The sequence below is a fragment of the Chrysochloris asiatica genome, unplaced genomic scaffold (genome assembly GCF_000296735.1).
Source record: "Chrysochloris asiatica unplaced genomic scaffold, ChrAsi1.0 scaffold00423, whole genome shotgun sequence".
NCBI classification, from domain to species: Eukaryota; Metazoa; Chordata; class Mammalia; order Afrosoricida; family Chrysochloridae; genus Chrysochloris; species Chrysochloris asiatica.
In genome coordinates, this window is record NW_006408941.1 from 1,299,248 (window position 1) to 1,312,715 (window position 13,468).

The 13,468-nt window shown below is 44.2% G+C and overlaps 2 protein-coding genes across 3 annotated transcripts in view; one reads left to right on the forward strand and one right to left on the reverse strand.

Moving 5' to 3' along the window:
- The window catches only part of PIGU (phosphatidylinositol glycan anchor biosynthesis, class U), a 152,321-nt gene extending 140,653 nt beyond the window's left edge, over positions 1 to 11,668 (forward strand). Inside the window, exon 12 of one of the 2 annotated variants that reach the window (XM_006876878.1) lies at positions 11,233 to 11,668. In XM_006876878.1, the coding sequence (XP_006876940.1) occupies positions 11,233 to 11,346 (114 nt within the window). In that variant the 3' untranslated portion in view covers positions 11,347 to 11,668. The remainder of the gene's footprint in view (positions 1 to 11,232) is intronic. The other variant, XM_006876879.1, reaches the window with a different exon arrangement.
- Positions 11,669 to 12,591: 923 nt separating this feature from the next.
- MAP1LC3A (microtubule-associated protein 1 light chain 3 alpha) overlaps positions 12,592 to 13,468 on the reverse strand; it is a 1,227-nt gene continuing 350 nt past the window's right edge. The window contains 3 exon segments of the mRNA XM_006878404.1: positions 12,592 to 12,754; positions 12,993 to 13,099; positions 13,183 to 13,238. Of these exon segments, the coding sequence (XP_006878466.1) occupies positions 12,592 to 12,754; positions 12,993 to 13,099; positions 13,183 to 13,238 (326 nt within the window).

Below are 13,468 nucleotides of genomic sequence, written 5' to 3' on the forward strand. Positions count from 1 at the left end.
TGTTCATGTGTAGTGAACTAGGCCAGGGGAACTCGGAGGTGGACTGTTAAGGAAGGCACCTCAGGGTTATCAGCCTCTAAGAAGAGCCGTGAGACAGGTGTAGGATCTAAGTGGGCTCTAGGTCATGAGATCTGGAGAGAAAGAGTGAGTATATTAACACTGGGTGCTGCATGCTGGCTGCCTCTGAGGACTGGCACATACCACTTTCAGGGGATGAGACTGTTTGGGCACATGGCCCTGTTGTGCCTGTACTCAGAGCTAGGGATAACCTTTGGTATAAACTGAGGATGAATGTAACCAGATTCATGCTCTGAAAACCTCACTGACCAGGAGGGGGAGAACTGAGGGATGTGAGCCCAGAATGTGGAGCTCCAGAGAGGAAGCAGTTGAAATGTGGTAGCCAGATCAATGCCTTAATTTTCTTCACTTAGAAGGTTGGTGTGAAGACTAAATAAATACAGATTTGGATGGACAAGCTGTTTGTGAATTGAAAAGCACCATGTTAATTGCTATTATAGCCAACTTTGTGACCTCCAGATCCTGAGACAGAAATCCAGTGATTTCACTAGTCTTGGCATCTGTGGAGCTAGTCGGGGAGAGTACTGTGTTTCTGCTGTCTCCTCCCACATAGTGTCCCTTCAGGCTTGTGAGTTGGGGGGTTATGCTAAAGCCCTGTCTTGCTCCTCAGTCAACTGTCGCTCAATCCCAGGTTCCTAGATCCCCAGGCAGTGTGGGCAGTGGGCTGCCCTTCGGTTACCAGCTGTGACCACCATGTGAGTCCTCCAAGTGCGAGCTGGCCTTGGAGTGCCAGTATCTCTATAATAGGATTGGGGGCTGGGGATCTGAGGCTTGTCTGAAGCGACAGCACTTGTTTCTCCCAGAAGCTATAGCCCAGGGGTTCCTGTTAGCTGAGACCACTGTCCTGAGCCCTGCAGCATCAATCTGCACTGGATTCATGACTTCCACTGGCTTGGAAGGCAGATACTTATTTGCCTTTTCAGAAGAAATCTGTCTCCCTTACTTGGTTAAGTGAAAGTGTGTGGACTGGGAACAACAGTCTGACGTGGCTGTTAAGAGTTATTTGGTGCATGTGACTAGGTTTCACATGTAGTAAGACTCTATCAGTGTGGACTGCAGACTTTCTTCCCCTCTCCAAAAATCAAACCCACTACCATTGAGCTGATTGTGACTCATAGAGACCCTATATTGTTGTTGTTTAGTGCCGTCGAGTTGGTTCTGACCCATAGCGACCCTGTATAGGGTTTCCGAGGAGCTTGCACTGCTGACGCTGCAGTCCAGCACATAAACCTATAGCGTCAGACCAGGACTCCAGTAAGATAGAGTAAAATAGCTCCTTAGGGCTCCCAGGGTCTGTTTCCCTCCTGACATTTTATTAGGAAAATGTTCAAACACATAAGTAAGCTGAAAGATTTTACACTGAACACCCATTATAGTTACCTACCACCTAGATTGCATAAATCTATCCACACCAACACTCATGGAAGCATTAGGTAAATCTGCTGCACAAGACCTTTTGAAAGTGTTGAAGAGCAAAGATGTCAGCTTGAGGACTAAGGTGTGCCTGACCCAAGCCATGGTATTTTCAATAACCTCATATGCATGTGAAAGCTGGACAGAGAATAAGGAAGACCATAGAAGAATTGATGCTTTTGAGTTATGGTGTTGGAGGAGAATACTGAAAGTGCCATGGACTGCCAAAAGAACCAACAGATCGGTATTGGAAGAAGTGCAGCCGAGTGTTCCTTGGAGGCCAGGATGGCCAAACTTTGTCTCTCATATTTCAGACACATTGTCAGGAGAGACCAGTCGCTGGAGAAGATATCATGTTTGGTAAGGTGGATGGTCTGAGAAAATGAGGAAGACCCCCAGTGAGATGGATTGGCAAACTGTCAGCATCCATGGGCTCAAGCATTGCAACGAGGGGGAAAGGCAGCAATGAAGATAAGGACTGAGTTCGACCATGTTCCATAGGTTCCCGTCAACCTGGAGATGAGAGAGAGAAGAGGAAGGACTGATTGGTCTGAAATATGGTGAAACCTGGGGACTTCTGAGCCCATGGACAAGGACATAGACACAGAGGGCTAGAGCTGAGAGTGAAGCATCCAGCTGATATGAAGTGAGGAGAGATGCACAAGAACACCCAAACTTGTAGATAGTACCCATTTGACTTAGATGATTTTATGATCAGAACTTGACTAAAGTAAGATAAAAAACAATTTTTGATAAAGGAAACAAGTGTAAATTGCAACAATTTGATGAACTTAACTTATCCTTAAGGATGTAGTAGCTCACAATACCAACTGAGAGGGAAGGAGTCTTCACAGGGACGGGCAACTTAGACATAGGCTACCTAAAATGGAGGGGTGGGGGCAATAAAGGCACAAAGTGACTGGCTTACAAGTTTTCAAGAGGGAGTTTAGTTTCAGACTGTGCAGTGAAGGTAGAACCCCCCACTGAATAGTTTTCATCTTGTCTAGATGGGTCTGGTGAAAAGAGCTGGGTATAAAATTCCTATGATCCAATAGTGAGTGATTGTTATCATGATTAATTGTGACTGCCACAACAGTAAAGGTAGAAGTGTTGTAACAAAAAGGGGGGAGTAGTTAATCTTACAGTCCAGGAACAGAGGACCCTAGGACCATCAAGGGAGAAGAGCATGAGCAGAATGTGGGACCTTATCCAGTGGGGCAGCAACACCAGAGATGAGAGCATGGAGAGTGAGAGCAGCTGAGGACACTAGATTGTTTGATTGTTTCCATGAGTGTTGATAGTTGATCCAAGAAGAATGAAGTCCTTGACAACTCCAGTCATTGATAAGAATGTTATTTATTGGTCCAGTGGTGAGGATTTTTGTTTTCTTTACATTGAGATGCAATCCATACTGAAGGCTTTGATCTTCATCAGTAGATATTTTATGTCCTTTTCACTTTCAGCAAGCAAGGTTGTATCATCTGCATATCCCAGCTTGTTAATGAGTCTTCCTTCAACGCTGATGCCACGTTTTTCTTTATATAACCCAGCTTCTTGGATTATTTGCTTAGCATACAGATTGAATAAGTATGGTGAAAGAATACAACCTTGTTGCACACCTTTCTTAATTATAAACCATTCAGTGTTCCCATGTTCTGTTCGAACAACTGCCTCTTGATCCATGTACATATTCCTCATGAGCACAATTAGGTGTTCAAGAATACTCATACTTTGCAATGTTGATTATAGCTTGTCATGATCCACATAGTTGAAAGCCTTTGCATAGTCAATAAAGCACAGGTAAACATCTCTCTGGCATTCTCTGCTTTCAGCCAAGATCCATTGGACATCAGCAATGATATCCCTTGTTCCACGTCCTCTTCTAAATCTAGCTTTAACCTCTGGAAGTTTTCTGTCAATGTATGTTTGCAGCCATTTCTGTTTTACTTTTAGTAAAACTTTACTCGCATGGGATATCAAAGCTATTGTCTGATGATTTCCACATTCGTTGGGTCACCTCTCTTTAGAATGGGCACAACGGATCTCTTCCATAAATACTAATCTCTTCCAATCAGTCGGCCAGACAGTTGTCTTCCAAATTTCTTGGCATAGATGAGTGAGTGCCTCCAGTGCCGCCTCATTTTCTTGAAAGATTTCAATTTTATCCCATCAATTCCTGGTGCCTTGTTCTTTGCCGATTCCTTCAATGCACCTTTGACTTCTTCATTCAGTATCATTGACTCTTGATCATATGCTACCTCTTGAAATGGTTGAACGTCAACAATTTCCTTTTGGTATAGTGACTTTGTATTCCTTCCATCTTCTTTTGATGCTTTCTGCATCATTCAGTAATTTGCCCAGAGAATCCTTCAATAAGTGAAAGTCAAGGCTTGAATTTTTTCTTCAGTTCCCCCAGCTTGAGAAATGCTGATCATGTTTTTGCTTTTTGGTTTTCTGACTCCAGGTCTTTGCACATTTTGTTGTAATGTTTGACTTTGTCTTCTTGAGCTGACCTTTGAAATTTTCTGTTCAGCTCTTGGACCACCTCATGTCTTCTATTTGCTTTAGCATCTCTATGCTGGAGAGCAAGTTTCAGTGTCTCTTCTGTCATCCATTTTAACCTTTTCCTTCTTTCTTGTCTTCTTAATGACTTTTTGCTTTCTTCCTGTATGATGTTCTTGATGTCATCCCACAACTCTTCTAGTCTTTGGTCTTTAGTGTTTAATGTATCAAATCTCTTCTTCAGATGATCTCTAAATTCAGGTGGGATATGTTCAAGGTCATATTTTGGCTCTCGTGGACTTGTTTACATTTTCTTCAGCTTTAGTTTTAATTTGCATATGAGCAATTGATGGTTTGTTCTACAATTTACCCCTGTCCTTGTTTTGACTGATGATATGGAGCTTTTCTGTTGTCTCTTTCTGCAGATGTAGTCAATTTGATTTCTATGTATTCCATCTGGTGAGGTCCATGTGCATAATCATCTCTTATGCTGTCTAAAGATGGTATTTGAATGAACATGAATGAACAATCATTGATTTTGTAGAATTCTATCATGTGGTCTCCAGCATCATTTCTATCACCAAGGCCATATTTTCCAACTACTGATCCTTTCTCTTTGTTCCCACCCTTTGCATTCTAGTCACCAGTAATGATGAATACATCTTGATTGCATGTTTGATCAACTTTAGATTGAAGAAGTTGGTAGAACTCTTCTAGTTCATCCTCACTGGCTTTGGTGCATAAATTTGAATAATAATTGTGGTTGCCATAGGCTGTGATTTTTATGGGAGAAGATCATCAGGTCTTTTTCCTGCAGAGCCACTGGGTGGGTTGGTTCAAACTTTCTAGTTAGCAGCAGAATGCTTAATTATTGTGCCACCATAGCTCCTTACTGTTGTTGTGTTGTTAGGTCCCGTCAAGTTGGTTCCCACTCATAGCAATCCTGTAATCCTGTGCACAGCAGAACGAAACACTATCCAGTCCTGCACCATCCTCACAGTGGTGGTTATGTTTGAACCTGCTGTTGCTGTCACTTTTTGTCAGTCCATCTCATTGGGAGTCTTCCTCTCTTTCTTTGACCTTCTATTTTACTGTGATGTCCTTCTTCAGGAACTGGTCCCTTCTAACAATATGTGCAGAGTATGGGAGACAAAGGCTTGCCACCCTGACTTCTAAGGAGCATTCTGTCTGTACTTCTTCCAGCACAAATGTGTTTGTTCTTTTGTTCATGGTACTTTCAATATTTTCCTTCAACACCATAATTCAAATGCATCAATTCTTCTCCTGTCTTTCTTGTTCGTTGTCCAGCTTTCATACACGTATGGGGTGATGGAAAATACCATGGCTTGGGTCAGGCACACCTTATTCTTCAATGTGACATTATTGTTTTTTAACACTTTCAAAGAGGTATTTTGCAGTAGATTTGTCCTATGCAATGACATCTTTTGATTTCTTGACTGCTGTTTCTACAGGTGTTATTGTAGATCCAAGCAAAATGAAGTCTTTGACAACTTCAGTCTTTTCTCTGTGTATCATGATAATATTTATTGGTCCAGTTATGAGGATTTTTTTGTATTCTTTACATTGAGGTACAATTCATACTGAGGGTTATCATCTACATATTGAAGGTTGTTAATGAGTCTTCTCCATTCCTGATTCCACACTCCTCTTCATATAACCCAGCTTCTTGGATTATTTGCTCAACATACAGATTGAATAAGTATGGTGAAAGATTACAACCTGGCGCACATGTTTCCTGATTTTAAACTATTCAGTATCCCCTTGTTCTATTCTAATGACTGCCTCATGGTCTATATACAGATTTCTCATGAGCATAAGTAAGCGTTCTGGAATTCATGTTCTTTGCAATGTTATACATAGTTTTTTATGATCCACACAGTTTAATGCCTTTGCATAATCAATACAGCACAAGTAAACATCTTTCTGGTATTCTCTGCTTTCAGCCAAAATCCATCGGATGTTAGAAATTACATCCCTCATTTCACATGTTCTTCTGAATCTGGCTTGATGTACTGCTATAACCATCTTTTATTTATCTTCAGCAAAATTTTTCTTGTGTGTGATGTCAATTATATTGGGTCAGTTTTCTTTTGAATGGGCACAAATATGGTCTCTTCCAATTGCTTGGTCAGGTAAGCTGCCTTCTCAATTTCTTGGCATAGACTAGTGAACGAGACAGTGTTGTGTCAGTGTGCTGAAACATTTCAATTTGTATTTCATCAGTTCCTGGAGTCTTGTTTTTTGCCAGTGCCTTCAGTGCAGCATGAACTTCCTCCTTATGTACCATTGATTCTTGAGCATGTGCTACCTCTTGAAATGGTTGAGAATTGGTCAATTCTTTTTGGTACAGTGACTATTCCTGTTATCTTCTTTTGATGCTTCCTGAGTCATTCAGTATTTTACCCATTGTGGTTGTTACTGTTAGGTGCCATCAAATTGGTTCTGACTTACAGTGACACTGCATAACAGAAAGAAGCGCTGCGCCATCCTCACAGTGGTTATGCTTGAGTCCATTGTTGATGCTATTGTGCCAAGCCATCTTTTTTTGTGTGTGTGTGGGTCTTCCCTTTTTCAGTGACCCTGTACTTTACCAAGTATGGTCCTTGTCCAGGGACTGTCCCCTACTGATAACATGTCTGAACTATGAGAGATGAAGTCCCATCATCCTGGCCTCTAAGGAACATTTTGGCTGTACTTCTTCCAATATAGATTTGTTTATTCTTCTGGCTGTTCATGGTACTTTTAACATTCTTTTCCAACACCGTAACTCAAATGCATCAGTTCTACTCTGGTCTTCCTTACTTACTGTCCAACTCTCACACACATAGGAGGGAACTGAAAACGCCAGGGCATGGGTCTGGCGCACCTTAGTCATAGAATCCTTTAATATTGTAACCCAAGGCTTGAATTTTTCCGTCAGTTCTTTCAACTTGAGAAATGTTGAGTATGTTCTTCCCTTTGTGTTTTAATACTTTGTCTTCTTGATATTTTGTCTTTGAAATTTTCTGTTCAACTCTTATTTCCTCATTTTTTCCAGTTGCTTTAGCTTCTCTATATTCAAGAGTAAGTTTCATTCAGAGTCTCTTTTGACATTCACCTTGCTATTCTCTTTCTCTTCTGCTTTTTAATGACCTTTTTGCTTTCTTCATGTGTGATGTTCTTGATGTCATCCCACAACTCTTCTGGTTTTTGGTCATTTAATGTCTAATGCATCAAATCTGTTCTGGAGAGATGGTCTCTAAATCCAGGTGGGATATTCTCAGTGTCATATGTGGGGTCTCACAAACTTCTGTTAATTTTTTTCAGCTTCAGCCTGAACTTGATTATAAGCAATTGATAGTATATTGCTTTGGCTGATAATATTAGCTTCTCCATCGTCTGTTCCCTCAGATGTAATTAACTTGATTCCTATGTATTCCCTCTGGTGAGGTATAAATGTATGTTGTGTTGTTAAGTGAGTGCCATCTAGTCGATTCCAACCCATAGCGACCCTGTATAGGGTTTCCAAGGAGTGACTGGTGATTTTGAAGTGCCAACCTTGCGGTTCAAACCGACTTTGCAGTTCAGCACGTAACCCACAACGCCATACCAGGACTCTGTGTATGTTGCAAAAAGGTATTTACAATGAGTAAGTCATTGACCTTGCAAAAAATCTATCATGAAATCTCCAGCATCATTTCTATCACCAAAGCCATATTTTCTAACTACTGATCCTTTCTCATTGTTTTCAACTCTTACATTTCAATCACCAGTAATTGTGAATGCAACTTAATGTTTGATAAATTTCAGACTAAAGAAGTTGGTAGAATTCTTCAGTTTCATCATCACTGGCTATAATGGTTGGTGCGTAAATTTGAATGATAGTGGTATTAACTTTTTTCTTGTAGGTGTATGAATATTATCCTATCATAGACAGAGTTGTACTTTAAGATAGATCTTGAAAAGCTCCCTTGACCATGAATGCAAAGCCATTTCTCTTCAATTTGTCATTCCTGGCATAATAAACCGTCTGATTCAAAATAGCCAATACCGGTCCATTTCAGCTCATGAATGCCTAGGATATTGATCATTATGCATCCCATTTAATTTTTGCCAGCTTCCAATTTTCCTAGATTCATACTTCATACATTCTGCATTCTGATTATTAACATGGCTGTGTCTTCTCATTTTGAGTTGTACCCTGAAACGAAGGTCCCAACCGAAGGTCCCGAAACTTTGCTCCATTCATGTCATTAAGGTCAGCTATACTTTATGGCGACAGCTCTTTTCCAGGTGTATTTTGAATGCTTTCTAACCTGAGGGAGTCATCTTCTGGCACTCTATCAGACCATGTTCTGCTAGGTTTTCAGTGACTAAACAAGTATTCATCTCTCCTTCTTCCTAGTCTGTCCTATTCTGGAAGCTTCGCTGAAGCCTGCCCACCATGGGTAACCCTGCCGATATTTAAAATATCAGTGGCATAGCTTTCAGGCTCAGAACACACAAGCCACCACAGTAAGACTGACTGACAGACAGTGGTGGGGCTTTTTACTGGTACATTACTACTAACTAAACTCCACATTGGCTTGGATTTCACCAGTTTTTCAGTTAATGACCAGGATCCAATGTATGACATTTAGTTGTGTCTCTGCAGTCCACTCGGCTCTGTGAGTTTCTCAGTCTTTCCTTATTTTTACGGCGTTGACAGCGTTAGGAAGTACAGGCTAGTTATCCTGCTCAATGGCTCTCCGTTTGAGTTTGTCTTTGATTTTTCTCATAATTACGCTGAGATTATGGGTTTACGGAAGGAGTACCACATCACATCATATGAGGAGTACATGTTAGCCACGACATTACTGTGACGGTTTAGGTAGTATTTGCCAGGCTTCTTCTGTACAGACAACTGTAAAGTTGGTATTTTCTCTTTCCCTGCTTTATTCTTTGAAAGTCACCAAGTTTAGCCCACCTTCAGGGCTGCAGGATAGATAAGAGTTAGACTCCACCTCCCTGAGAGGGAAGTATCTGCATGTATTTATATGGAATTCTTCTGTAAGAAAGATTTGTCTCTTCTTCCTCTTTTATTTATTTATTTGGAGTCCTGGTATGGCACTGTGGGTAATGCGCCAGACTGCAAAGTTGCTTTGAATTGTAAGGTCAGTGGTTCAAGCTCACCAGGAGCTCCTTGAAAACCCTATACAGGGTCATCATGGGCCAGAACTGACTTGACAGCACTTCACAATAATTTATTTATTAAATCTTTTATTGACTGATTATTTAATCAGATTTTACTTTTATCAATTTTATTTGTTTCCTGATAAGACTTATAATGAAAGAATAATAGCTCCCTAAGATTTTATAAGAATTTCTTTTGGTAATTCTAAGTAATATGTTTATTACTGTAAGTATTTTTTGATTTTTCCACTTTATATTAGATTGAATCATATGGAATTAATAATATGCAACATTATATAATTTAATCTAATAACATATTATTGTGACTTCCTACTTTTTGTCCAGCTGGTTTTTGTGTAATACTGGAGTTGGCTCATTTTGTATTGTGAATTGTGACTTGCCTCCATCTGACCTGACTCAGGGTCTCCCCCAGCCCAGCTCAGGTGTTGCATTATTCTCTAGCCAGGGCATTTGGAGTCGGAGTGAAAAAAGCTATTGCAGGATATGTGGTTAGCATCTGCCATGATTACTGCCCCATCACAGGGGCCAGTCTGTGGAGAAAGTCCTCAGTGGGCTGCCTGGCTCCGTCTGCCCCCCTGATAACTTGTGCTCTTTGGCAGACTGGGCCTCAGGTTCATAACCTTGCAGGATCCCTGGCCACTTGGGTATAAAGGAGGAAGATTAAACCGTCCAGACAGGCTCCTGAGGTGATAGAATGACAGGTACTCATCCTGAGGCTACTTCCCTGAAGCCCTCCTCCAGGCCCCTCCACACTATGCTCAACTCATTCTAAAACCCTCACCAAGCATCCCCTCCCACCTTGCTCTGGGTCTCAGTCAATATCACAAGGGTGGTTGGCAGTCGTTGGCTCTGATACTGAGTACCTGCTAAGTGCCAGTGTTCTCACTGAAAAGCCCTTCCCTTCTCTTCCTTCTGTGAGTCTCGACTCCTGCCCCTCCTGCTCCGGTACTAGAGGTGTTGGGCAGTTTCGGATGGGTTTTGATTGATTAAACAACTAAGGGTCTTGTGTGTGGATGACCTTAGCAAACCCCTGTGATTTTTTGGGCATCACTGTGGGCTGAGGTTCTAGGACGCCCTCGATTAGGTGGCTCAGAATGAGAAAGGCAGACTGAGACAGACAGGAAGATGCTTTGGTGAGCCAGGCCCCTCGGGGAACCTGCCTCAGTGGAGCTCCCAGTCCAGTGAGACCCACTGCCATCACAGATGAAAGTGAAGATGAAAGAGATAAAGAGCTCTTCAGGAAGTGATCATTCCTGAGACTTGAGGAACCAGTAGGCATTGACTAGATGAGAGGGGAGAGGATATTTCAGGTAGAGGACACAGCAGATGAATAAAGCCAAGTGAGGAAGCCTTGGGAAGCCTGTGGAGGATTTTAAATAGAAATAACATGACCCAGGTTTGTTTTTGCTTAGTTCCCTTTGTATGTATAGTGTGGACTGGAAGGGTAATGTTTTGAAAGTAGCACGCCTAAGGAGCTGGTGCTGTTCCATTGTTAAGAAGTCAGCACTGGTTTTGTCCCGAGTGTTTGGCCTTAGGGATGAACAGAAATAGGTGTTCCTGAGAGTTTGCTGCAGAACTGAGAGGACTTGATGGTTTCCTGGATGAGGGGGATGTGTGTGTCAGAGTGAGAAGTGCTAGATAATCCTGTGGCCTAGACACCTGATGGAAGATGGGGGCATGGGTGTCCAGTGGAAGTGGAGTTGAGAGAGAGGTGAGTTTGACATGGACCTGCCTGGGGTGGAGGGAACTCTGGAGGAAGGTGGACCTGTCTACTGTCCAGAGGCCAGGGTATGAAAAGGAGAGGCAGATCATGGTAGAGAAGCAGGGACAATGCAGGCAACTTCTGAGGGGCCAGGGAGACCTTGCAGAACCAAGGATGGCCCCTCAGGTTAGGGTTCCCCAGTGGCTGTTCATCAAGGAAAAAGCTTGAGGATTTCCTTAATGGAGATGCTGGGCAGAGGCATTCCTATCTCCAAGCACAGTCTCTCAAAAGACCCTGGGTTCAGAGGGAGGTACTCCAGATTCTCATCTTCTCTCTACCCTCAGATCCTGCTCATCTCTGACTACTTTTATGCCTTCCTGCGGCGGGAGTACTACCTCACACATGGACTCTACTTGACCACCAAGGACGGCACGGAAGCTATGCTTGTGCTCAAGTAGGCCTGGCTGGGCACAGAGCTGTAAACTTAGGGGGAATGGAAAGGCCTGGAACTGGGCCATGCCCTTCAGCCAGGGTTGCCAGCAGTCTTATTCCCAGGCAGATGGGGTTCAAGCCCAGGGTCACAAATTCCTGGCACCAGAGGGTGGCCATGGCTGGCAGCAAGGCCTATAGAGAGGAGCCAGGAGCATCTCCACTTGGACCCCCACTTTGTGGCTCTTCACGCCAAGGAGCTTCCTCCCAAGCAAGAAGGAGCAGAGCAGGTGGGAAGGATCTGTTGGGTTATGGCTACTTAATAAACGTTTTTTGTTACAAACAAGTCTATCCTGGGGCCACAGTGTACACCTAGGGTGTGTGCTTGGCTGTTAATACTGACACAGTACCAAAAGTTTGGAAGTTCAAATCCACCCAAAAGCTTTGTAGAAGAAAAACTTGGCACTATGTTTCTATAAAGAGTTGTTGTTGTTAAGTGCCGTCGAATCAATTACAACCCATAGCGACTCTGTATAGGGTTTCCGAGGAGCAGCTGGTGAGCATGAACCACCAACCTTGCAGTCTGGCGCATTAACCACAGTGCCACATCAGGACTCTGTAATATGCAGTGATTTTACTTTGTCACATGGGGTCACAGTGAATAAGCACTGACCCAACAGCACCCAACAGCCACAATACTACACATAGGCAGGGGTTTCTAGAATGAACCCTGAGTCCAAAGAACACAGATCTGTGCCTGCAAGCTGAGAGTGGTTCTAACAGACCCACCAGCAACTCCCCCTCACCATTCCCCAAGCAAGCAGCTGGAGGCAAAGGGCCATGCAGGCCTGAGCAATCTTTATTCTGCAGAGGTACAATGACCACAGATCCATACACCATGTCAAGATGAAGGGAGTCAAGGAACAGTCCTTCAGGGACGAGCAGGTCCAGGCAGGGGGCAGCGCCTTGGGTGGGTGAGGGGCAGATGGGCAGACAGGCAGGGGCCTAAAAAAAAGATAAACGGCACAGAGCAGGGGGGCAGGAGGCTGCTCCCCACAGTCCCCCATCCCAGCCAGCACCTGGATGGGATACCCTAAAGTGACTGGCCCAGGATCCACCCAGGGGCAGAGGAGGTACGGTTGGTGTCCCCTGGTTAGCGGGCCACATCCCTGCCCAGCCCACCAGGGGCAGAGACAGTTCAGGAGTCAGGGGCTCCCTGGGCAGAGCCTGACCAGCCTCCCCCACTCCCAGGCCAACCACCCCCTACTGCAGGCTCAGAAGCCGAAGGTTTCCTGGGAAGCGTAGACCATGTAGAGGAAACCATCATCATCCTTCTCCTGCTCATAGATGTCGGCTATGGGTGTGGACACGCTCACCATACTGTGTTGGTTCACCAGCAGGAAGAAAGCCTGCGTGGGGTTCAGCTGCAGGCGGCGCCTGAGGAGAATGGGAGAGCAAGTGGCCAGTGAGCTGTCCGGCCCCTAGGCAAATGTAGCCCCGACCCCCCTCCCCAGAATCACTCCCAACCATCTCACACCCATTCAGACCTTCCAAGAGGCTCTGACCTTGACTTTCTGACCTCCAAGGACAGGTGCCCATCCCCTTTACAAAGGGGACCGCGCTCCCTGCCTGATCCCATTGGAGCCAAGTCGTCCGCTGGCTGCGGCCTACCTACCGGATGATCTTGACCAGCTCGCTCATGTTGACATGGTCCGGGACCAGGAACTTGGTCTTGTCAAAGACAGGCAACAGCTTCTAAACCTTGAAGAGCTCGATGATCACCTGGGAGTGGGGCGAGGGGCACGTGAGCCCCAGGCTAAGAAGCAGGGTTTGGGGGGGGACGCGGGGAGGACGGAGGGGCTCACCGGGATCTTGCTGGGGTGCTGGTCGCGGATCTGCTGCACCTCCTTACAGCGGTCGGCTGCGGAGGGCGGTCGGGCGGGCAGTGAGGACGGGCTGAGGTGTTCCCGCCGCCCTGCCCGCCCTCCGGCTCCCTGTATGATGTTCTTGATGTCATCCCACAACTCTTCTGGTCTTCGGTCTTTAGTGTCCAATGCATCAAATCTGTTCTTCAGATGATCTCTAAATTCAGGTGGGATAAATTCATATTTTGGCTCTCATAGACTTGTTTTCATTTTCTTCAGCTTTAAT